Source organism: Chamaea fasciata, unplaced genomic scaffold (assembly GCF_029207755.1).
Source record: "Chamaea fasciata isolate MVZ Bird 193981 ecotype frontalis unplaced genomic scaffold, bChaFas1.0.hap1 SCAF_1, whole genome shotgun sequence".
Lineage (NCBI taxonomy): Eukaryota > Metazoa > Chordata > Aves > Passeriformes > Sylviidae > Chamaea > Chamaea fasciata.
The window spans coordinates 88,160,985-88,183,467 of NW_027094086.1; the positions used below are offsets into that span (position 1 = coordinate 88,160,985).

The following is a 22,483-nucleotide window of genomic DNA, read 5'->3' on the forward strand; positions in this document are numbered from 1 at the left end:
TACCTGTGGTCTCTGTGCAGCAGCCCCATTCTCCTGAGATCCCTGTACTGTGGCAGCCCTACTTCAAGTAAAGAGTGCTTCTCTACAACTAACTGTCGATTGGAAAGACTCAGTTCAGCTTTTGTGTCAAGCCTTGCTAGCAATAGCAAGGGATGTCGGGAAGTTGAAGCCAGGGTCAGGCCCCCACTGTGTTAATGCTCTGTACAAGCAAATTAAAAAAAAACCCCACATTTGTTGTCAAGAAGCTTAAATTCCTCTTAACCTTGGGCTCATGAGAGCAGTAGAAAGCATCTCATGTAAAATCACTGAAAATTGGAAGTTTTAGCATCTTCGGTTAAGCAAAGTGCTATCTCAGTTGTCAGCAGATCAGAGCAAAAAGGAGCCTGACCCAAATGATTTCTGCCTGGGCATTTCAGCTGGAACGTACTGCAGGAAAAGGCTCAGCAGACTCTGCTGATGCCATGTGTCAGAAACTGTCTGAAAGAAATGGAACTGAAATGGATGCTCTCTAGATCAAATGCAGATTGCAGCACCCATGGTCCCAACTTTCTACACTGGTGGAGACAAAAGGAAAGCTTTCAAGCTCTCTCTAGGTAAAGTCAACCTGGGATTTGAAACTTCGGTCTGAGGTTTCCTTTAATACCATTTAAAGTCTATTATATAAAAGCTGGAAAAGTGCAATTTGTAGTCTCTGCATGCCTTAGATTATCTAGGATGCATGACCCAGTAAGCAAAAGATGTTGCTCTGGAAACAGTCAGCTGTTCTACTTGCAGAACCCAAACTAAAAAAAAAAAAAAAGACTCTGTAAACAATTTTTCTTCTCAGATGTTGAATGAACTACAGGCCAAATTCAGCTGCATAAATGAGGTCTATTACAGAATTGTCAAAGGCGTCTACTCTCTCCTTAGCCTATTGCAATTGATGGCTAATATGTCTGCAGCTGGATGAAGACGCATGAAAACGCTTTGAAGATCACGATCTGTTTTGGCTGCCCTTCTCTGCAGTGAAGGCAACCGACAGAATTCTGTAATTCATAGTCTGGAGGATGAAGAGGGTGTTTGTTGATGAGGCTAAGTGGCAGAAGAGGGAAAAGGCAAGAGTTAAAGAGAGTAGTGGAAACATCTACCACTTCTGTTAGAGTAAACACATCCAGTGACGTGGGTGAGGAGAGTGTGTGAGGTGCCCACAGCCCTGGAAGCAAACGCAGGAATAATAAATTACATGCTACGAGATTAAATACAATGGTCTCTTTAAGGGCCGAGTGCAGCAGTGCCAAGCTCCTAGCACAGGGCTGCCAACTTGACTCCTCTCAGGCAGCTCCACAATGAATGAACGCTTGAGGAAAAGGTTCAACCAACCATAAGCTCAAAGAATTTCTGCTGCATCCCTCAGAGGTGCAATATGAGGATACCGATCCCCGCTCTGTGCTTGGCTGCTGAGGCGTATTGTTTTGCTCAGCTTTGTCTTGTTTTGTGATATTGCTTCCTGTGTGTAGAGTTTATATGCAAACAGGACTGGGAAAATTGCCTCTGCTCTTCATTGAAAGAGGGTGGGACCCCTTTTTTCTATTATTGGACAAACTGTTTCTTAAAATGAGAAACAGCTTCTCTCCTATGTTTAGCTAGCTTGAGAGTAGGAAGGGAGGAACAAAGGAAGGAAAGGTGGGGACAATGTCTGTGAACAAACCAGTAACTTAATTTTGGTTGGATCACTTTTAGTTATCCATCTCATAATATTTTCGATACAGATTCCCATCTTTTACATTTCTTAAAAATGAATGACTGCTATTCCAAAGTACACTTGAGCATTTACATACCCTTGTAGGGCTGCATTAGGCCCAACAGTAATGATCTGCCTGTGAGATAAAAGGATCGTTCTGGGAACCCTGTAAAAAGTGAGTTTTATTCTGAGATACACGGTTTGCCCACAAGCAGGACTGGTAGAAGAGGGGAAAATTTTAGCTCTACTGTGCCTTTTGACAGAAGGGTTTCAGTGCAAGAGTCATTGGACAGTTTAACTTTGGTTCTTTTCAGCTCCCATCTCCTTTTCTATTTCTCACTGCCACTGCCCCTGAAATAAAGCATTCATTGTGCTGTGTTGGCAAGGAAAGCAACTCGAGACACAGTAGGTAACAGGTCTATCTATAACAAGCAACCTACCACAAAGGCTTAATAGAAGTTGACAGAGGTCACTGAATAAGACAGTGGGCATTGGAAAATGTCTTTTGCTGGTCTGCTCAAACCTGGAAGAAGGTAGAGTGAACAGCAAAGGCAGCACCTGACACACACAAAGCTGCACAGGCATGTTCTTAGACAGGTCCCTGTGGGCAGTGACACGGGGAGCAGACTGAGAAACGGCACTGCTTGGCCATAACAGCCCCCATCCATGTGCACACCTGAAACAACTCATTGCCACCAACAAGCTGTGTGCAGACTTTTGCTCTTTATCTCAAGATGATGTCTATAGCTACGCAGAGGAGGCAGGAAGTGCTACCATAGCACAAATTAAAGAGCCTCTGCACTAGCAGGGTGTCGCAGCCACTGCAGCTTCAGTAGGGGAAAGAGCCTGAGCATCCAAGTCAGCCTGTGCCTGGCTCTGGGAACTCTGAGCTCCCTTGGCTCAGCTAATGACAATATAAGGAGCCCAGTTGCAAATGCTCACTATGGTAATGCTTCAGTTCACTCCTCAGGCAAAGCCCATTTTTAGAGTGCCTACTTTTCAGGCACTCTCTTGCTTTCTAACACCAAAACCCACAAGTTTTTGGTTTAGAGAAGATACTTTTCAAGCACTGCTCACCCAAACAATTACAAGTCCTGCTGGATGGAAATTAAGGTAGTTTTCCACACACAGATTTGGAAGACTGGCTTCACAGTTAACAAGGGAGCTATGAGCCAACAGCCTCAGCAGAGCACTAAGGAGGACACGTCTTCATCCACCCTACGTATCCTTACTCTCTGGTCCTGTGCATCTCTGGAACAGAGGCTGTCAGTCATGCTAAAGTACACCAAGCTGCCTGGAGGCTGAGGTGTAGAAAATCTTCCTCCTGCAGGACAGAGAGGCAACTGCCTTATTTCAGTGTTCCACCAAGCTGCCCCAGCCCCTCTGTCTGCCTGAGAGGCCTGATTTTCAGAGTTTGCCCTGGTTGGGACTTTTTTTTTTTTTTTTTTTAAAGTTATATGGACAGTTAAGGAGGAAAAATGGGAATGTTCCCTTTCTTAAAGGCCACACTTGGGTAAGCCAAAGTAGGCATTATGGCTGTCATGCTCTGGAATATTCACTGCCAGTTTTTGCAGACACAATACTCCACCAAGCAGGGTGGGCAAGCAGCGAGGAGACCAGCTAGGGCTCAAGCCCTTCACACTCCTGCCCAAGATGTTGATGTGGTCCCTTGTCTCACCCAAGACCGGGATTCAAAAGTTACAAATAGATGAGAGACTGAAAGTGCTCTGGTCTGAGAACCTTTTTTAGTTGCACCACAACTGCTCCATTTTAAGTAAATAGGAGATATTTGTGTATCTTTTTTTTCTCTTTTGTAGGTAGTTGGCAAAGTAGTTGACAAAACTGAGGCACAGCAGTGAACCTGCACCTTGGGAGGGAATCCAAATGCATGTCTATCAAAGAAGGAATTAGGAGGCTGGAAAAGAAAAAATGTGAAAATGAAGGTTAGAACAAAGACCCTAACTGGTGCTCTGGCCTGTGTGAATAAAATACTTCACTATTCTGCACTGAGTGCATCAGCCTATTACCATGCCTGATGTTTCACAATGGAAAAGTAGGTTGAGAAGAAAGACTTCTGACTCCGCTTCTGTTGAGAGCAACAAAATGACAATTCTACACTTGCAGGAAGGAAAAAAAAAGCAAACCCAGGCTGTCTTTGCTCAGACGATATTCTTTTGCCTGTTGACCGAATTTTGATTTATTGGCTCGCCCAGTTTTATTTCAGTTAGAGGGGGTGAGAGGCATTACAAAGGTAATTACAGAACCATAATAACCTAGATGTTAAACCAGATGTTTCTGATGCCGCGAGGGCTGTACCGTATCCCAAACACCACCTGAATGGCACGGAGCAGGGGGAGTTTGGCTGGAGCGGGGCCGCTCCCTTGCCCTACACAGCAGCGCCGTGTCCGGCGTGGCGCAGCGGGATGCGGCAGTCACCGCTCCCTGGGAAGGGACACGGCTGAGGCGATGCTCCTTGGGAAGGGGCACGGCTGAGGCAATATTCTTTAGGAAGGGGCACGGCTGAGGCGGTGTTCCTTGCCCAGCCCAGGGCAACACCCCGCGCTGGTGCTCGGCGCTGCTGCGCTGTCGGACCACCCACCCTGCGCTGCTGCCGTCACAGGCGTCACGCACGGCTGGCGACAGAAACATCCACAGCGAGGCAGAGCACGGACCCACTGATCACATATTCCTCCAGTTCCTCTGCCCCCTGAGCTCCTGGGCTTTTACAGGAGTGCCGAAATACCATTCTCTTTGCTCTTTCTGGGAATACAAACCACATCCCCCGTCGTACCTTCAAGATCTATTAATATTTTGGGAAATTCCACCACACCTAACTCACTAAGCTTTCTGTATATGTTTCACCCTCGTAACCGGTTTCCTTTCCCCCCACCCAAGGAAGGGTGTGATCTCGTTCCATGACTTTAAAAGGCCTTTTCAAATCTGCCTGAGGGCTGTGTGCCTTTTGTGACATCAACAGGGAGAGAGAAGAAAAAAAAAAAATCAAGCATGCAAACAATACCCTTAGAGTAAATATGATCTCACTGTGATTAAACCACAGTACATCAGAATCAAAAAGCAGATGTAAAACTCAACCTCTTTCCCTCAGGCAAGCAATTAAAAACTTAATGAAAGGAGATCGGATGTTAAATGCTAAAGAATTGAAGAAGCAGAGCAGAAGGATTAAAAAAAAAAGTACGGAAAGAAAGAATCCCAAAACGCATGTTTTGAGTTCTCAGTTTTCATTTTCTGGCATTTGTGAGCAGTCTTCTCCCAGACAAAGTTTCCTTAAAAAAAAAAAAAACAAAAAAACCCCAAAAAAAACCCAAACCGTCTTTCCAAAATTAACCCTTCCTTCTGTGGCTCTGGGGAAACAATTACAGCTTGATTGTCAAGAAACCATAACCATGTAGACATAGGACCTCAGTATTGCCACCAACTTACTACTTTGATGTCTTCAGCTTTGAAAAGTATGATTTTTTTAATTTTTTTTTTTTTAAAGCTAGGACTTAGATGAACTAGGACATGCTCTTCTTCCCCCAAATCTCTCAAGAAAATTTCATTATAAGGGAAAGCCATCCTACTCTGACAATTTAGTGTCACCATCTGGGATACTGCATAGCAGCTGCAACTTGGTATGCCCTGAGAGTCCAGCTAACTAAACAAAGACAAGCTCAGGAACTCCTCTTTCCAGGCTCCTTCCAGCCCTCCGCAGGCTGGTGGGACAGGTAGTTCATTGCCTGTGAATCAGAATTCCAGGGGAGGCAAGCCCGGCTGGCAGCTGATGCTTGCCAGGTCCAGTCAGAGGCACCTCCATTCTACAGGGCAGCGGCCAAAAGTCAACAGGCCTCCCAGAACAGCTCAGTTTTGGCAAGCTGACATTTTTTGGGTAAGTGTACCCCCGGAGAAGAGGGATGGTGAAGGTGTGAGAGAGTTTTAAGCATCTCTCGTTACTGTGCTCAGTCTCAGGCTGAAACACAATTTCAGCTGTATTCTTGATCATGTAAGAGATTGGTTTGGGCAGCTCCTGGGCTGCAAACAAAATAAAGCAGTATAAAAAGAGGGACAGAAAACAAAAGAAGATATCTGCTTGTAAATACACCCGTCTATAGCAGTAAAAATTGGTTTATTACCCTAAGCATTTTAACTGGATGTAAAGTCCACAGGACAAGGGCATTCATGACCCTACCTACTGCTAGCTGTATGTTAAACAGAGTGCACACTTCTAGTTGTCTTGCACTTAACCCTTTGGATCAGAAACTTCTCCAGAAAGAGAATTACTGATTTTTTAATGGTCTCTGTCTTCCTCTCTCTGTCTGCAGCTAAGCAGGTCATTCACTGGAAGAACTGAGATTTACTCCTAGGCTCCTTCAGCCTTTTTTGAGATTTTTTCTTACCAAATGATTCATGGTATTGCTATGGCTAAAATTTTCAACCTTGGTGTTGATGAGGTCTGCTTAATAAAGGGCTTCTGATGTGCTGACTACATTCCTGCAGAGTAAACCCATTTTTATTACTCTTCCTTTTCTGGGCAGGCTGATCCACTCTGACTGTGAAGAAAGTGTTTTCAAAACCAACATAAAAATGGAAAGGCAAGAATTGGCCTCATCCCTATAGAGAAAAAACAATATACAATTTTTGTCATGCTTGTGTTTCTTGGAGTGTGAACTATAGCTTTAGCAGCCCTGTTTCACGTCAAACACAAGCTACATCCAAATCTGCTGTGGAAAAATGAGCTCCTTAAAATTAAGACAGTTTCCACTACTGTAATGTCTAGACCAAAAGGCAAAAGAAAACGGGCACTTGCCAAGAGCAGGCTGTGATAATCAGGCAATAATATGCGGAGGCTGCACTCTGAGCTGCTATAAAGTGACCCAACTTCACTGATGCTGAGAGCTGCAGCCGTTTACAGACAGAAGGACCTCTACACGCAGCTTTACTTAGCAGCAGCCTGACTTAATAAACATTGCTCAATACCTGCCATAAATACTATTTTCATAGTACAGTCCCAGATGAGTGTCTGATCAAGCCTACTGAAGGCTTGGCATAAAAGCACCTTTCAGGGCCCAGAGTACTGCCCTAACAGGAGATGTCCACTGCTTTCATGGATGCTCAGAGAGCATCTATTACATAAAGAAGCCTCTTGAAAAGTGACTTACGCATTTGTGATTCCAGATGTCACTGAAAGTGGGTTCCTACAGAGGCGAGGTGTGTGGACATTAACGTCCTAAGAAGTTCAGCTACTTGTCTCCATCAAGTGAAGCCAGAAATGGGAGAAGTACAAGATAAGGGTCCTCCACAAGTGTTGCAGTCAAGGCAGAGACTGTGCATACTCTTCTTAAGCACTCATGCTGCTTTAAAAATGGAATTAAACTCTGGACCTTGGGAGACATTGTTCCTAATTGCTGTTGGTATGAATGGGATCTAAGTACTTAAATGCTGTGATAAGTTAGTCCAAATAAAATAAGCAAAGCAAAAGTGACTTCACATTATCCCTTAAGTGACCTAGAGCCCATCTATTGCATGCAGAAGGCACGCCCATGCCCCTAACATCTCTGACAACAACAATATGGCAAGTAGGAAGCTCTATGCTCCTGGTTTTTTACTTTTTTTGTATGCACTAGATGCACCTGGCCTTGCTGCAATTACTCTGGTACTTATAATGGAGCACAGATAATACACTACCACAAATTTCTCCTCAGACACTACACACAGGAGTTCAGTGTTCAGTAATCAGGTATCAGTGTTAGTATTGTCTTCTAACCCCACCTGTTGCTGGGCTTGAGATGGTAAGATTCCAAACGTGAGTTTGTCTGCAGTCTTAGGAACTGTGCTCCAACACTTTAACAAGTTCACAATACCACTTTGTGAGACTTCTCCAACATCTAGCCTATACTCTGCAAAAAAGCAGGGTTCTGCAGCCTAAGACAATAACCGCTGAAATGTGCTTTCATTTTTCCTTTGTAGAAGATGTTTCCATAAAGTCTTACTATTAGACAGTTTTCCTGCTCCCTGATCTGATAGATCCCCCTCGATGAGGTATTTTGATAGTATGGCACTGTTTGGAATCAGTAGAGTCAAGATACCTCAAGGCGAAGTAATAGTCTAATGCGCAACCTGCGACCTCTAGCAGGACCTTAAAAGCAGGAGTAAACCCCCCCAGACAAGTATGTAATGCCTCTTGTACTATCTAGAATCAAACTGAATTGGAACTATCAAAAAAATAAGGAAGGCTGTTCATTTGATAGTTCTGCTTCCCCATCAAATACTAGGAACTACTGGACAGAGACAGATTAGGCTACCAGTTTCTGATTAAATACATTTACAGCTACATTACTCAGGAGCAGCTGTTAGCATAAAAATACAGAATTTTAGAAATCAGACAAAAAAACTGCATGCTGTTGACTGTAATGCTTTGTGATGTCTCTTCTTCCTCTGAAATAAGCCTTGTAACATCCCTAAGCCTCAGCAGCTCCACCTGTAAAACAGAACTAAAAGCACTCTGCTATCCTACCAAGACTTTGGTAGGGGAAGTGGACACAACTGTGGGAGTTTCTGAACTACCCTGGGGTACTGGGGCACTCACCTCTATTAAATGCAGAGGTGACAGAAAAATCATGAAACTTCCATTCTAAACTCATGACAGTAAGAGAGGCGGCACAAACTTAGACAGGTTTTCCCCTCGTCAGTTTGTTCCTCTCCTACTACATTTTACAGGGCTTTACAGTTCCTTTTTACTTCTGAGTTTGATTGCCACCCTGTGATTGCTGATATACTGAAAAGAAAAAGTAAAACGAAGAGGAGTGAGGAATAAATGAAACAGGGAGGACTTGGTTAATAAAGTACAGACAGTTCTTTTCCTTTTACATGGTCCAACACTCAAAGTCTTTCATTGCCAGGGTTACAAGCAGCTTTTCACAAGCACTTCTGGTTGGGAATATTGTATTTCTTCCCAGGGACACTATTTTGTTTGTCTTGGCGTGCAGACATTGTAATCAAGTCTATATATTACAGGACTGTGCCTCAGCACAAATGGCAGGCATTTCGAACCCTATTTAGATTTCTTCCTTGCCCAACAAATTATCTAAAAATAGATAATCAAGACCTCATACTTTACATCTACGTCATTCCTTTTGGCTTAAATGAGGTAAGGAATGCAGGGTTTTTTTCCCTCTCCTCTTTCAGTAACTGTTTGGAAGTTTTAGTAAACAGATAAGTCCCCTTTTCTTCCTTCCTTCCCCCTCTTATTTTGTCTTGCATGGGAACAGCCACCAAACTACAAAAGCCTTGTTATGATAATGTCTTCTCCCTTTTGCTTCTGTTGCACTTTTATTGCCTGAGATAAGAGAGTTGGAATTGGTGGCTGGATATACCCTCTCCCATCCATGTCCTTCCCTCATCATGGTAACCCACTGGTATTTCTGTTGCTACAGAGTATATTGTAGCTGTAACTGCTCCATCCTTGGAATCATAGCCTGTGTTTGGCTTCAGAAAAGGCTGACCCTACCTCCTGGATTACAGAGTACTGGAATGGAGTCCCATGAGAACTTGATGGGATGCAGTTCTGTTGTACACGAGGATTCAGCACAAAAGCAAGCTCTGGTCATTAAAGAACTGAGGTGTTGCCCTCATACAACTGTACCCCTATGGGAATCAGTTTCTGAAAGTTAGACAAGTAGGATGAAGAAATGCTCCAAACCAACACAAGTATATCTTATGCTTAACCCTTCCCATCTTTTCATAGCTCAGTTGAAATAACTTCTGTGCTCTCAGGCATTTAAGTAATACATGGAGAACAGGACCTGACCTGGGGTAAAATATCTCTTTGCTTTAAACAGTCATATAATCACTGAATTTCACACAGTGTGCAAAAGATAGACAGTATAGAGACACATGGAAGGTAAAATTCTGAACTTTCCTAAATCCACAGGGATTTTCCCTTTCAGAGGATTCAGACTTGAGTATTAAGATGGAAGAATGTAATGGACAATAAAAGAAGCTTAGGTGAAGGAAGAGAGGGAAGGACCAAGTTTTGAAAATGTCTGAATTAAAAATGTGTAGATTGCATAGCAGAAAGGATTTCTAGACCAGAAATGACCTTGGGTTTAGTCACACTGAAAGCAAAGTCATGAGTGATGGAGAGACATATTCAGGGTCTCACCCATGAATCAGTTCCTGTTCTGTCTTATTGTTAAAACTCTGAATTAAACTATAATAAGCATTTCCATTATTTCTTTAAATGAGGCCTTATGGACAATCATAATGAAAGCAAGGAATGATAGGCCCCAAGAACACCAGGAACAGTTAAACAGGGCCAAATCTGCACCTGGCTGCTAAGCCCCTTCTGAAGTGATGGTATGTCCCCAGGCACGCCGTAAGCATTCTCTGTTCCTTTATTTCATGTATACAATAAAATAAAATTGTTTTCCTATAGGAAGATAAAAGAAGAGATAAAATACAGAAAGAACAAAGACTGAATGTGCAGGTATTTTCCTTGTGTATTACTCTAAGGATAAGAAATAGATCTAAGAATGTTTGTCCCAGTTAAACAGTGTAACTACTTCACATTTCCCAGGGAAAGTAAACACTGTAATACAGCAAGAAGGTTTATGAGGCCAAACTCCTCAACTTCTCTTTTTAATTATTTATTTTTAATGGCTTGTTCTTTCTCTGTCCAGCCTTTTCTCTCTAGAATTACGTAATCACAGACCAAACCCAAAATGCTCATTCTCACAAGCCAGGGCAAAGGAAACAGAGCAGAGAAAACCTCTCCCCTTTGAGCCACCTTATCTGTCCCTATTTTTGCAATGCCACTGGACTACATACAAGAAATCAGGAAGCTGGATAACTATGAAGGGGCATTGTTTCGCTACTGGGATACAAGGGTTGCTTGGCCCTGGGCAGCCTGAAAGCAGTTTGTGAGCTTTGGACTAACAGTGACACTGCTCTTCTACCCTCGAGTGCCTGATGTTTTCTGCTCAGAGTAACAGCTTCTCTAGGCAGGTATAAAGTCTACCTGGACTGATCAGAGGTGGAGTAGATAGAAGAGAAGAAATGAATTTTTTCTCAGACTTCAGATCAGTGAGTTGTTTGAGAGGTGATTAAAAAAAATCATGAGATCCACATCAAAATTGTCAAAAGCCAAGAATTACCTTTGTCAACCCACATCTAACACAGTTTCTTTTTCCCTTGTCTTTCCTTGAGATGGACAAACCGGTGGTTGCTTTGGAAACTTAATTGACCTTTCCCAAAGTTTGGCTTGAGACACCTTGAAAACTTGGTCAGAGCTCACACATGTACAGAAGAGCATAAAAATTTGTGCACATTTACCTGGGTATCACTCATACCTCTCACACACACCGCCACAGCATCACACCATGGTGCCTAAGCTTAGCACGGAGATGGACTTCACTTCCAAAGCAACTTAGTCTCCAAGTAAGTATATAGTGTGTGACATTTCCAAAATCACCTTTTTATTGATGCTGAAGTTATTTTTGGCAGAGGAAGGAAAGTTTTTCCTTCCCTCCCCCTTTTTTTCCAATCACACAAGATTACGGTATGTCTGTACAGTAATCTAATGCCCCGTGGGCAATTCTGTACCTTGCCCAGACGTTTTTGAGTAATATTAGGATTAAAGGCTCCACATTTCTGTCTTTTGAAATAAAAAAAAAAGACCCAAACCAACCAACCAACCACCACCCCGTCTGGTAATAGGTCGCTAAAGTGATTATTTAATAAGAGGGGATGATAGGAATTAATACGGGGGATAGGCTACCCATTTTTAAAAAATGTAAGGGTTTTTTTGCCCCTCGCTTGTGATCCATCAAACAGACCGCACCGTGACAAGGAAACCTCCACAAGCGGCTGGAAAAGGGGGGAATGAGTTCCCGGGGAGGATGGGAGGTACCTGTCCCAAACGCGCCTGGCCATCACGCATCGCCCCGCCAACTTTCCCGTGATCCCGGGCTCACCCCGTTATCCAGGGCCGGCACCAGCGGGAAAAGCGAGGGGAGCTCCTTCTCCCCCCACCGTCAACACCGACACAGCACCCGGGGGGTCCCCGCAGCCCGTCCCCTTCGCTGCCCCCTCGTTCCCCACTCCCCGCGGACACCTTCCCCGGGGCTCCGCGCCTGCACACAGCGCAGGGGAGGGCAGAAGGGAGACCTGGCCGCCCCGCGGGCACACGGCTGGCCCTGGGGAGGTGCGCAGGGGAGCCCCGAGGCGTCCGACGCCCGCCTGCAGGCCGGGCTGCGGTCCCGACCGAGCCCCGCCTCGCTCACCTTGTACTTCATGGCTGCGGCTCCGCACCCCGCCGCATCCCGCGCGCTCTGCGAGCCTCGCCGCGCGCCGCCGGCCACCTTTACATTCTTATTTGCATAGCACCGCCCATTTCTGCATAGGGAGAGCCTTATTTGCATGGCACCGCCCTCATTTGCATAGCGCCCGGGTGCGAGTCGGCCCCGCCCCCGCCCCCCCCGCGCGCGGACGGCGGTGGCTCCGCCGGGGGTGGTGCGGGGCGGAGGCCGCGGGTGCGCGGGTTCGGGAACGGGCGGCGCCTTCGGCCGCTTCCCTCCGCCGATGGCCAGGGACAGAGAGCCCCGCACAGAGAGAGGGCTGGCGGCCCTGCTCCCCGGGACCCCGCCCGTGCTTTTTCAAAGCTGCTCGCCTCGACTTGTCCCCGGCGGAAAAGGACGTGGGGGCACAGGACGACAGCGGCTGAAGAGGAGCAAGCGTGTGCCTAGTGGCTAGGAAGGCCAATGGCATCCTGATCTGGATCAGCGCTATTGTGGCCAGCAGGACCGGGGCAGTTATGTCGTTGTATGGGGCACTGATGAGGGCACACCTCAAACCCTGTGTCTGCTTGTGGGCCTCTCACTGAAAGACCTTGAGGTGCTGGAGCAGGTCCAGGGAAGGGAAACGGAGCTGGGTCTGGAGCACAAGTCCTGTGAAGTAAGATTGAGGGAACTTGGGGATGTTTAGCCTGGAGAAAAAGAGGCTCATGGGGGACATTATTGCTTGCTACAACCACCTGAAATGGGGTTGTACCCAGGTGGGGGTTGGTCTCTTCTTCCAGGCACCCAGCAACAGGACAAGAGGACATAGTCTCAAGATGTTCAGGGGATGTTCAGGTTGGACATAAGGAAGAATTTCTTCATGCAAAGGGTGGATAATTCATTGGAATTGGCTGCCGAGGGAGGTGGTGGAGTCACCAACCCTGCAAGTGTTCAAGAAACAGCTGGACGTGGCACTTAGTGCCATGGTCTAGATGATATGGTGGTGTTTGGTCAAGGGTTGGACTCAATGATCTCAGAGACCTTTTCCAACCTAATTGATTCTGTGATTCTGTAAACTTTTTCCGTCCATCGCTCCCATAGGCATTTTTCTCACGTGTAGATCTTGGAGGGACTGAACACTGCTTTGTTCCTGCCTTTGCAATTATTTTTGTTCTCATTTGTCCTCAGAAGATGATCTTTTTCAAACTACTATTGTTCAAATCAATCTGCCAAGTGTTCGCTTTGCCTGGCTACTATTTTAGCACTGATTAGACACCAGAGGCCAAGAATGCTTTAATGGCCTGGAGATGTCCATTATAAAGAGTGACCATGGTAAATAAGGATTATTTGGAAGAGAGTAATAATTAACTCTGGTATTTTGGGAGCAAGAAAGAGCGGGGAAAATAGATGTGTGGTGATCCTCCATGCTTTTAAAGTTAGATCTCTTAATCAGGCATGATTAATATAGTGCACATAATAGGAATCTTTGTGTATGGGACATACTCCAGTTTGTTGAGAGGAACAGGAAATAAATTCTCTCCTTTTTGCCCGAGCTGGATCTTACCCAACAGTTTTAGGTCACAGATGGACTCAAGGCTATTTCTGGTGGCGTAAGGAAAAATAGCAAAGAATAATCTTGTACTACCGGATTACAAACATAACTACATTCCATAGTAAAATGTTATCTTTCAATTCTCGTGTGACTAATCCTCTAGAGAGGGATCCTATTGCTAAAATGGCTTCTTGACTGATAAAGAATGTCATACTTCTACCTGCAATCTCCTCTGTTCTCCGATTCCAGCAAAAAATATGTGTCTGTACTGAACAAATTTACCAAATGAATGCAAAAATTCTTTTTTTTCCTATGCTGTCTTTTTGACTGCACATGCCCTAATAGCTCATGAGTGTGTGTCCCTGTCAGTGCAAAGTAAGTCTCAGAAACGAGTGAGAAGAGCGAGCTCCTGCTTTCTGCAGTGCAGAAGAGCCACTGTGGCTGTGCTGTAGCTTTGCTGCTCCAACCCTTTGTAGGGTTTTTTTTTTTCTCTGGGCCTTTCTTTCCGTTTGTTGTTGTTGCTGTTGATTCTTCTGATTTCCCAAGAAGAAACACAAAACAGATGATATTTTACGTGCACTGGTTTTAGGGAACCGTTGTTTCAAGTGCAGCATCAAAATAAATCTGGCTTGTTTCAAGAGAATAAAACTCACTTGTATGCTGTGTCCTTAGACACTTTAATTAAGAAAGGAATTCTTCCAGTGATTGTGTATAACCAGCTTACTATTAGGAGAGTGCAAATCTCTTTGGAGCATTTCTTCATGGAAGAGTTAAGAATCAAAGAAACACTGGTTTTCTTTTTGCTCTTCATACTCCAAGTAGAAAATTACTTTAAGTACAGAGGATGCAATGGCTAAGGTGTTAGCATGGTATTGGGCTAGCATCCAGATCCCCTTCCTTGAATAAGCTCTGTATAATCTCTTTCCGTGGCACCACTGCCATGAAGATAAATGCATTAAGGATTGTAAAACCACATCAGCTAGAACCAAATAAGTATTGGAGACAAAAATAAGAAAAGTAACATCATATTTCTGACTTTACCTATATTTTAACTCAGAGAGCATCTGGTTTCCAGTCATCCCACCAACAGCAGTACTTTCCTTGTAACTGGTGCTTTTTCAGAATACAATCACATTATGAAACCTAAGCACATTTGAGAAGCTGTGCCTTCTGCTATTATTTTAGCTTGCATTGCTTTTAATGTGTGTTAAAAAGTCCCTGACTGATTTTAATGTGAGGTAACAGATGTGTTAATATGAAATTCTAGTTGGAGCGTTTCTGTGTGTGTATTGTTTTGCCTTTACTTATCTCCATAACTCTTATGAAATACTTCTACTTAGATGCCACTGGAATGACACTTTGGGCACCAACCCACAAAGTCTGTTGGTGTTGGTAGCTGTGCTTTACAACTCCGAAGGAGCAGACATAAGAGCTGGTATTTTACAGGGAGAAAAAGAGATTGCCATCGCACACCACTGCGCAGTGAAGTCCCACTGCTCGTTTCATTCGCACACCCTCCCTCCCCCTATCTCACCTACTCCATTTACGCTGAGGGGGTTTTTCCTTTCCCCCAGGGTGAAACACTCCCGATCAGAGGGGCACTTGTAGCAGAGCAGGCAGCATGGAGGAGCTCCATGCTCTATCACAGATATCAGGAATTAGATATACCTTGAAAGAGAGATTTGTTAACGTGATCCTCTAAGCTCCTCGTGTTGCTGTAAGGAGCCGGTATTGCGGCAGGCATGGTTGTGGTTAGTGCAAGCACTCTGCTGTTCTTGGTGACCTTGGCGGCGGCCGTGCCTTTACTATGTAATATTGTATTTCAGGCACAGCCTAGGGAAGTTTTGAGTCGGTTGCCTTGGATAATCAGCTCAATTATACAATGAAACTTGCTGATGAGGAAGCCGGGATCAGGCATTACTGATGTCTGTGTTTCAGAGGCAGCTTGAGCAGTATTGCCAGGATTTATAACTGCAAGGTCCTATTGAAGTTCCCAGGAGGGTAATTCATGTAATATGCCTTTTTTGCTTCACAGCACAGCAATGGCTTGATTCACTGCCTCATATTTATTCCACTGCAATTCTAGCAGAGCAGCAAATGGGCTCTGTGACTTCGTCTTGTGTTTCTGTCAATGGCTTTTGTTTGTTTCTTTGCTTTTGCTGAGGGCAATTAATATTACTCTCCGCTCGTTTGGGCAACCTACTGCTTGTCTCCTGCTCTCATGCCCCATCCCGCTGAGCTTATTGCTTGCTTTATTTCTAATCATGTCTCTGCTCTGTGTCTTCCTGTTGCCCTCCTGGTTGCCTGCTGGGGTGCTGAGGTGTTTGGGAGGTGGCAGCAGATGAAGTGATGGGGCAGCCACAGGGACTGCTTGTCAGCTGGGCTCTGCGGCTGGCCCACCACAACCCTCAGCATACAACATGGAACAGAGCTGCCAGCGGGGCAGGAAGGGAATACCCGCTGAAACACATCAGCCAGCTATCACCTTGTGACAATTGATAGGGGAACACGAGACACATATCCTGCTCTGAAAGGTTACTCAAACAAAATTCCCCTTGTTCCCGTTTCCCCATTGACACAATCTGAGAAAAGAGAGATACAGCAGAGTGTCTCCCTTACAGTTGAGAGAGTCTTTTCAGGAAGGGTCTGTGAGCTCTGTGTTTGGGAAACATTGAGCTGTCTATTTTTTTTTTTCTCCTCTTCACAAAGGCCTAACTATCTCTTGGATAATGTTGTGCAGCATCTGCATTTCTTCTTGCTGTGATACTTGGCATGGGGATTTGGATTAAAATTAATTTAGTTATAGCGCCACTGCACTTTCTGAGCATAGGAGTCATAATTAGCTTTGTGTCCTGTCACCTCTATAATGTTACTTAGGCTGATTCAGGGGATATACAGTGGATGGAATTTCTTCAGTGTGGAATGGTTTTGTACACACACTCAGAGTGGTGGAATTTGCTTGCTTGGACAAATCTGTTAAAAAAGATGAAACGCTGCTGTTTCCTGAGAAGAACGTTAACAAAAGTTCACCGCTGACATGGGCAGGATTATGTGTCTGTCTGCATAGAAAGGCTCCCTCTCCCACCTCACTAGGAGATAATAAGAAAAAGATTTCATTCTCACCCAAAGAAGGGAATATTTTGCATTTCAGCAAACCAAAACAAAGTCTGCTCTGTTTTTCTTTGACCAGTGATGGAAATCTTAAGCAAGCGTTCTATTCCATTTAACAGTATGAGAAATCTGTCCTGGCAGACAGAGGAATGGCTAGCAGTCACTGTAGTGGTGAGATTTAAATGCAAGGGTCAGATTGTAAGAATTAAAATTGTGACATAGAATTATCTTCTTAAATTTGTCTGTCCTTTGCCATTTTACCTAAGATGCCTTTTAACCACAGGGTTAGTTCACTTGCCTTGCTTTAGAATTCTACGTTAACTTTAATAGATACTAACTAATCTTACAGGCATCCCACCTCCTTTCACAATAAGGCACAAAAGCTGTTCACATTCTTGAGAAGGGCATTTTATGCAGTGTTTCATCAGGAATTGCTCATTTAACTTTGTAAGTCAACCATCAAGGCCCTGTTTAGTGACCCTCCTTCAGATAAGGGGAATAAATGCAGCTCCTTCTGTCCTCTCTGTTTTGCTTCAAATGCCAGCCAGAAAGAAACATACTGGTGTCTTCCCACCCAAAAGGTTTTGAAAGTGAATCCAGCCTTTGTTAGGTTGAGAAATCGTGGAAGGCGGTTGGAATTTAGATATTCTGGCACTAGCTGTCACTAAGCCACCAGCCTGACCAATGAATAAAACCTGAAAAGTTTGTTCAGTTAAAAAAAAAAAGGGGGGGGGGTATAAATACCACTACAATTTTAATTTGTTATGAGAAGCAAGCAGTCACCTTCTCAGGGGAGAATGGACATGGGAAAGGGAAACAGTGGAATGACTATTAAAACAGCATGAGGGACGCATCTTACTCTGGAGAAAAGTAAAAGAATGTAAAATTGAAAAGAAGTAGATTTATCTCTGTTCCAGCACTGTAAATCAGTGCCACAGAAATGATTCTCATCAACGGCAAGTTGAACACAAGCCAGCAGTGCCCTGGCAGCCAGGAGGGCCAACCCTGTCTGGGGGGGCATCAGGCACAGCATGGCCAGGTGGGCAAGGGAGGGGATTGTCCCACTCTGCTCTGCTCTGGGGTGGCCTCACCTCCAGTGCTGGGGGCAGGCTTGGGTGCCACAATATGAAAAAGACATACAGGTCTTAGAGGGCATCCAAAGGAGGGCTATGGGGATGGTGAAGGGCCTTGAGGGGAAGCCTTACAAGGAGAGAATGAGGTCACTTGGTCTGTTCAGCCTGGTGAAGAGGAGACTGAGGAGAGACCTCATTGCAGTTACAACTTCCCGGTGAGGGGAAGAGGAGGGGCAGGCACTGATCTGCTCTCTGTGGTGGCTTGTGACAGGACACAAAGGAATGGTGTAAAACTGTATCAGAGGAAGTTTAGGTTGGGTATTTGAAAAAAGTTCTTCACCCAGAGGGTGTTTGAGCACTGGAACAGGCTCTCTAGGAAGTGGTCACAGCATCAAGCCTGACAGAAATCAAGAAGCATTAGGGCACTGCTCTTGGGCACATGGTGTGACTCTTGGGATATGCTATGCAGGACCAGGAGTTGGACTCAATGATCCAAATCAGCATATTCTCTGATTCTGTGTAAAGCGTTTCCAGGTCCATGCAGCAGCTCTCCAAGGAGATGGCTGGTGTAGAGCACTTGAGTCAGAGGGACTTCATGTTCTCAGTAGTGTTGGGAGGAATTTGTGGAGGACAGCACAAACTGCAGCTGAGCTGTCATGCACCCTTCGCAGAGCTGAGGCAAAGTAAGAGCTCTGGGAACCTTGGTACATTCACTGGTGCAGATTTGGTGCACCACTGGGGAGAGGAGAGATGGCAGAAGCCCATGGCTTCAAGGTGGGTGCAGAGCGGTGGCTCATTGGGTCTGCAGTGCCTGCTTGCCTAGGAACTAATGTTATTGGGAGGGGAATAAGAATGTGAGGTATGCAGGGAAGACTGGAGAGGGAAAAGAATGTCAGCATGGAGCACGCACTAGCCTATTCCTTCCAGAGATACTGTCAAAGGGTTATTCATTTCCCAAACAAACAAACCAGTCTAACAGTCGTGCTCGCAGACTGCACTCCCTTATTTTCCCCTCCAGCACAGAATATTTTTAATACATGGGTTAAAAAATACCGGCTTGCTTCCAGACATGTGGCGTGCATGCCATTCAACCTACTGATGCCAAAAGAGTTTTTCTTGTTTTTCCTAAGAAATACTGAGAAATAGCAGAACTATGGAGACTGCAAAGGACTTCTGTTCTCTCTGGTTCACGATTGTGCAGATGAAATATGATAAATGAAATATAGGGAAGTTGCTCAAGAGGAAATGTATGTTTAGATATCACAGCTTGTTTAAGATGAAAGGAATCCAGAATTCCCTCAGACAAGAAACTTGGGCACAAAAATTAGGCATGTTAACATTTTCATGCAGTTGAAAGGCGTCATAATGCTGGCATCCAAAAGCTCAAATCTTTACCTGAACTTTCTACTTGAACTTTCCCCACTTTGGATAAAACTCCAGGGCTGGGATTTTATTGACATGAAACATGTTACATTATTCCACCAGATATTAAAACTGTTACAATAGGAATGAATTGAGTAAAGGTTTTGGTGGGGTTTTTTGTTGGATTTTTTTGTGTTTTTTTTTTTTTTTAAATACATGCATCCAGCATTCTAGGTTTGTGGGAACAAATTCCTGACTCAAATAGCATGTAACCCACCTGAAAAGGAGTTTCTAAATGGAAGCAGGAGTGTGAGTGTGGACAATTAAGTAGGAAAGAGTGGTCAGGAATAAAAAGGCTCACTTTCCTGTGACACCTTGGAAAAGTAAGGTTTTGTAGACTAGGATCAGCAGGTTTTTTCTCAGAAGATACAACCTCTCTCACATTCTCACATACACACAGAGTAATATCCAGCGGCTCTCCTCCCCAAGAAGTTTCCTCTTGAATAAGGTAGCATACAGCTCTGCTCTTTCCAGTCTGTGGTGCCCTGCTCCTGTCTACTTTTCCTGCCTATCTCTCCTTCCCCTCCTCCTGCCTTCCCAGTCCTGCAGTTGGCAGGGTGGAGAGGCCCAGTTCCAGGCACATATGCTAGCACTTTGCTCTGAACTTGTGTGGATGGAGCTTGTACAGACACATGAAGGTACAAAAATGGTGTATAAAGAGCGGTGTGTGTTGAACTCCTCATACATATATCAGATAGATTTAAAATACTGCATAAAACGCCTTGAAATCCCATGAATCCTCTATACAGAGCATTCGTGTGTCTTAACAAAACATTTGTGTGTTTTGGGAGTCAGGACCAAAGCCAACCTTGTTAAAATACTCTCCTTCCTCCGATTTGCAAAATGCACACTACTTTAACTTGGCAAAACATCAAAAATTACCCAAAAATACAATCTCTTCTGACCATAACTTGTCCATCAGTTTTACACATCATTCAAGGAATTGTCCTGTAACCGGACTAGCCAGCTGTGTCCATTTTGCTTGCAAAGGTTGTTATATTTGTTCTCTCTGTTTTTAAGAACCTTTTTTTGCAGATCTCCCACACTTCTTTTAGCAAAAAATATTTGCTGTTGCTGTATTTTACATATTCATGTTTTCTCTCTCCCCATCTCTCATCACGAACTCTCTCAAACCAAAAGCATTTCTCTCTGGTAAGGCCATCAGCTCAGTGGTTGTTCACTAGCCAGCAGACAGTTTTTTCCAGTCGGAGGAGAAGTAAAAATAAAACTTTAATAAAATGCAAGTTTGGGATTAAAAAAAAATACAAAGGAGAAAGTTCTGTTTTGCCTTTACTGCCAAGCTTCGCATGAAGTCTCAGCCTAGATGTGTTTTGAAGCTTCAGGCATTTCAAGGAAATTTCCTTCATTTGGAGGTGTTTGGAGGGAGGATATAAGATAGGAAATCAATCACCTTTTCTTTTTTTGCTTGGAATAGATCTGTGAGGATCAGTTGATATCCGTAACAGCAGAGAACAGCATATGAAATGTCTCACACTGACTTATTTTTCTCTTCTTTGGGTGTTGGTGTTTAAGCTCTCATCTCATACTCAGTGTAAATTTGCATCTCCACAAAACTGCCAAAAATGGTTTTCTTTGCTGCCATCTAAATCTGTTTATGGTCTACTCTCCGAAAATCATTCTTTAAAGGAAAATGACTGACTTTCAAACCCCTCCTCCTCTTCTGTTATTTTTAACAAGCATTTCAGTGTGGTGTCGTTTAGAGAAAAGATCATTGCATTGCTGTGTGTTGCAGGACTCTCAGGAAACAATGCTAGAAGAGAAGGAATGTGGGAACTCTGTTCCCTCTCTTTTCCATTTGCAAACTCTGAATGCTTCCAGCATCAGGGTAGCCAAAGACGGGGTGAAAAGGACAGAGCACGCTCCCATTGGCAAAGCTTCTCTCATCTTCACTGGGACAAGGATTTGGCCATGCCGTGCAGCATCCCAAGCCTCGGACTGAGGACTTCACTGGCTCCTTGCAGCAGGCTGGCTCTGCTGAGGGAGAGAGAGCACTTGCAGGTAACTCAGCCCTCACAAGTATCCACCACAGTTATTCTTCTACTTCCTTCAGCCTGGATACTTGCACAGGTGATGGAAGCACCAGTCTCAGGATCATATGAAAGGAAGATTCTGCACAGCTCTTGCTGGCCTCACCTTCAGCACCTCTGTTCTTGTCTTTGTCTGCCCTTTTCCTTACATCCCAGCTGACTCATGGTATCTGTTTCTGAAGTCTGATGAGGGCTTGAGTCATAATTTGACACTTCACATCCTCAGAGTTCAGCCCTGTCTGGGAGCTGTAAATATCTGTCTCCATGTGTCCTTACAGCTTTTGAGGAGGGGCTTAGCTCTTTTGTTGTGTCGTAACACTGTGGAGTACATTTGTCTGTAAGCCATGAGTCGGTACTGGAGAGACTCTCCTTTATCTGCAAATTCTGAGATAGAGGGTGTTGGCTCTGGCTCTCTAGACAGTAAGGGATGCTCTGTAAAAGGACCTTGGTCATGCTTTCCCAGTCACTGTAGCACCGTAGTGAGCACAGCTGCTGTGGGATGGCTCCACTGTAGCTGTTCCAGAAGTTGTTGCCTCCAGTGAAAGACCATGGTATGGCTGAATGTTTGCCCAAAAAGAAGACCACAGAGGACATGTGTATGCAATCCCCTCTCCTCAGAACATAAGCAGTGGTCTGACATGACTGTCTGGTGGTGTAGATGTTGGTGCAGAAATGAAAGCCAAAGGTGTACTGGGGGAGCAGGTTTCAGGGATGTATATGTGGATAGGGCCAAAAGGTTTAGACTGAAGCTGGTGGCATAGGCTCCTTAGACTCTTCTTATAATTTCATTTCCTTATTTTTCAGAGATGGATATTCTGGTGCAGAGATCAAAAGTGGGATAGCATAAGAAATTCAAGGTCCCAAATGCTGACTCCTGGCCTAAGCACATGGGTGACGGAGAAGTCTGTTGGACCAAGCCTCTTTTATAGGAGCTGTAACCACTCTAGAGAGTAATGGAGGGAGACATTTCCTTGAATTTGTGGGAAAAGGGAAAGAAGGCAAAAAAAAGGAAGATGAATAGAGATACAGACTATTATTAATCAAAATAATAGAAGTGAAATAGTCAGGGGGATCAAGGATACAAAGCACCCCACACCTTATGTGGATCAGTACATATTATGGCCTTTTTTGTCTTTTGAGAAATCTGTTCCACTTCTTACTTTGATATTTAAAATATTCTACACTTGATAAATAGCAAAAAATATGGTCCTTAAAGACCAAACCATATTATGGTAGCAGACAAGATAACTTTATGAAGACAGACAAACTTGTGTTAAATTAAATAT

The 22,483-nt window shown here is 44.3% G+C and overlaps 1 protein-coding gene across 3 annotated transcripts in view; it reads right to left on the reverse strand.

The window, feature by feature from the left end:
* Nucleotides 1-22,483, reverse strand: part of NEDD9 (neural precursor cell expressed, developmentally down-regulated 9) — a 98,498-nt gene that overhangs the window by 23,398 nt on the left and 52,617 nt on the right. The window contains exon 1 of one of the 3 annotated variants that reach the window (XM_066188144.1): nucleotides 11,998-12,030. The exons of the other annotated variants lie outside the window; for them this stretch is intronic. Within the exon in view, the coding sequence (XP_066044241.1) occupies nucleotides 11,998-12,009 (12 nt within the window). The 5' untranslated portion in view covers nucleotides 12,010-12,030. Of the gene's footprint in view, nucleotides 1-11,997; nucleotides 12,031-22,483 lie in introns of those variants that run through there. 3 annotated transcript variants of the gene reach the window in all.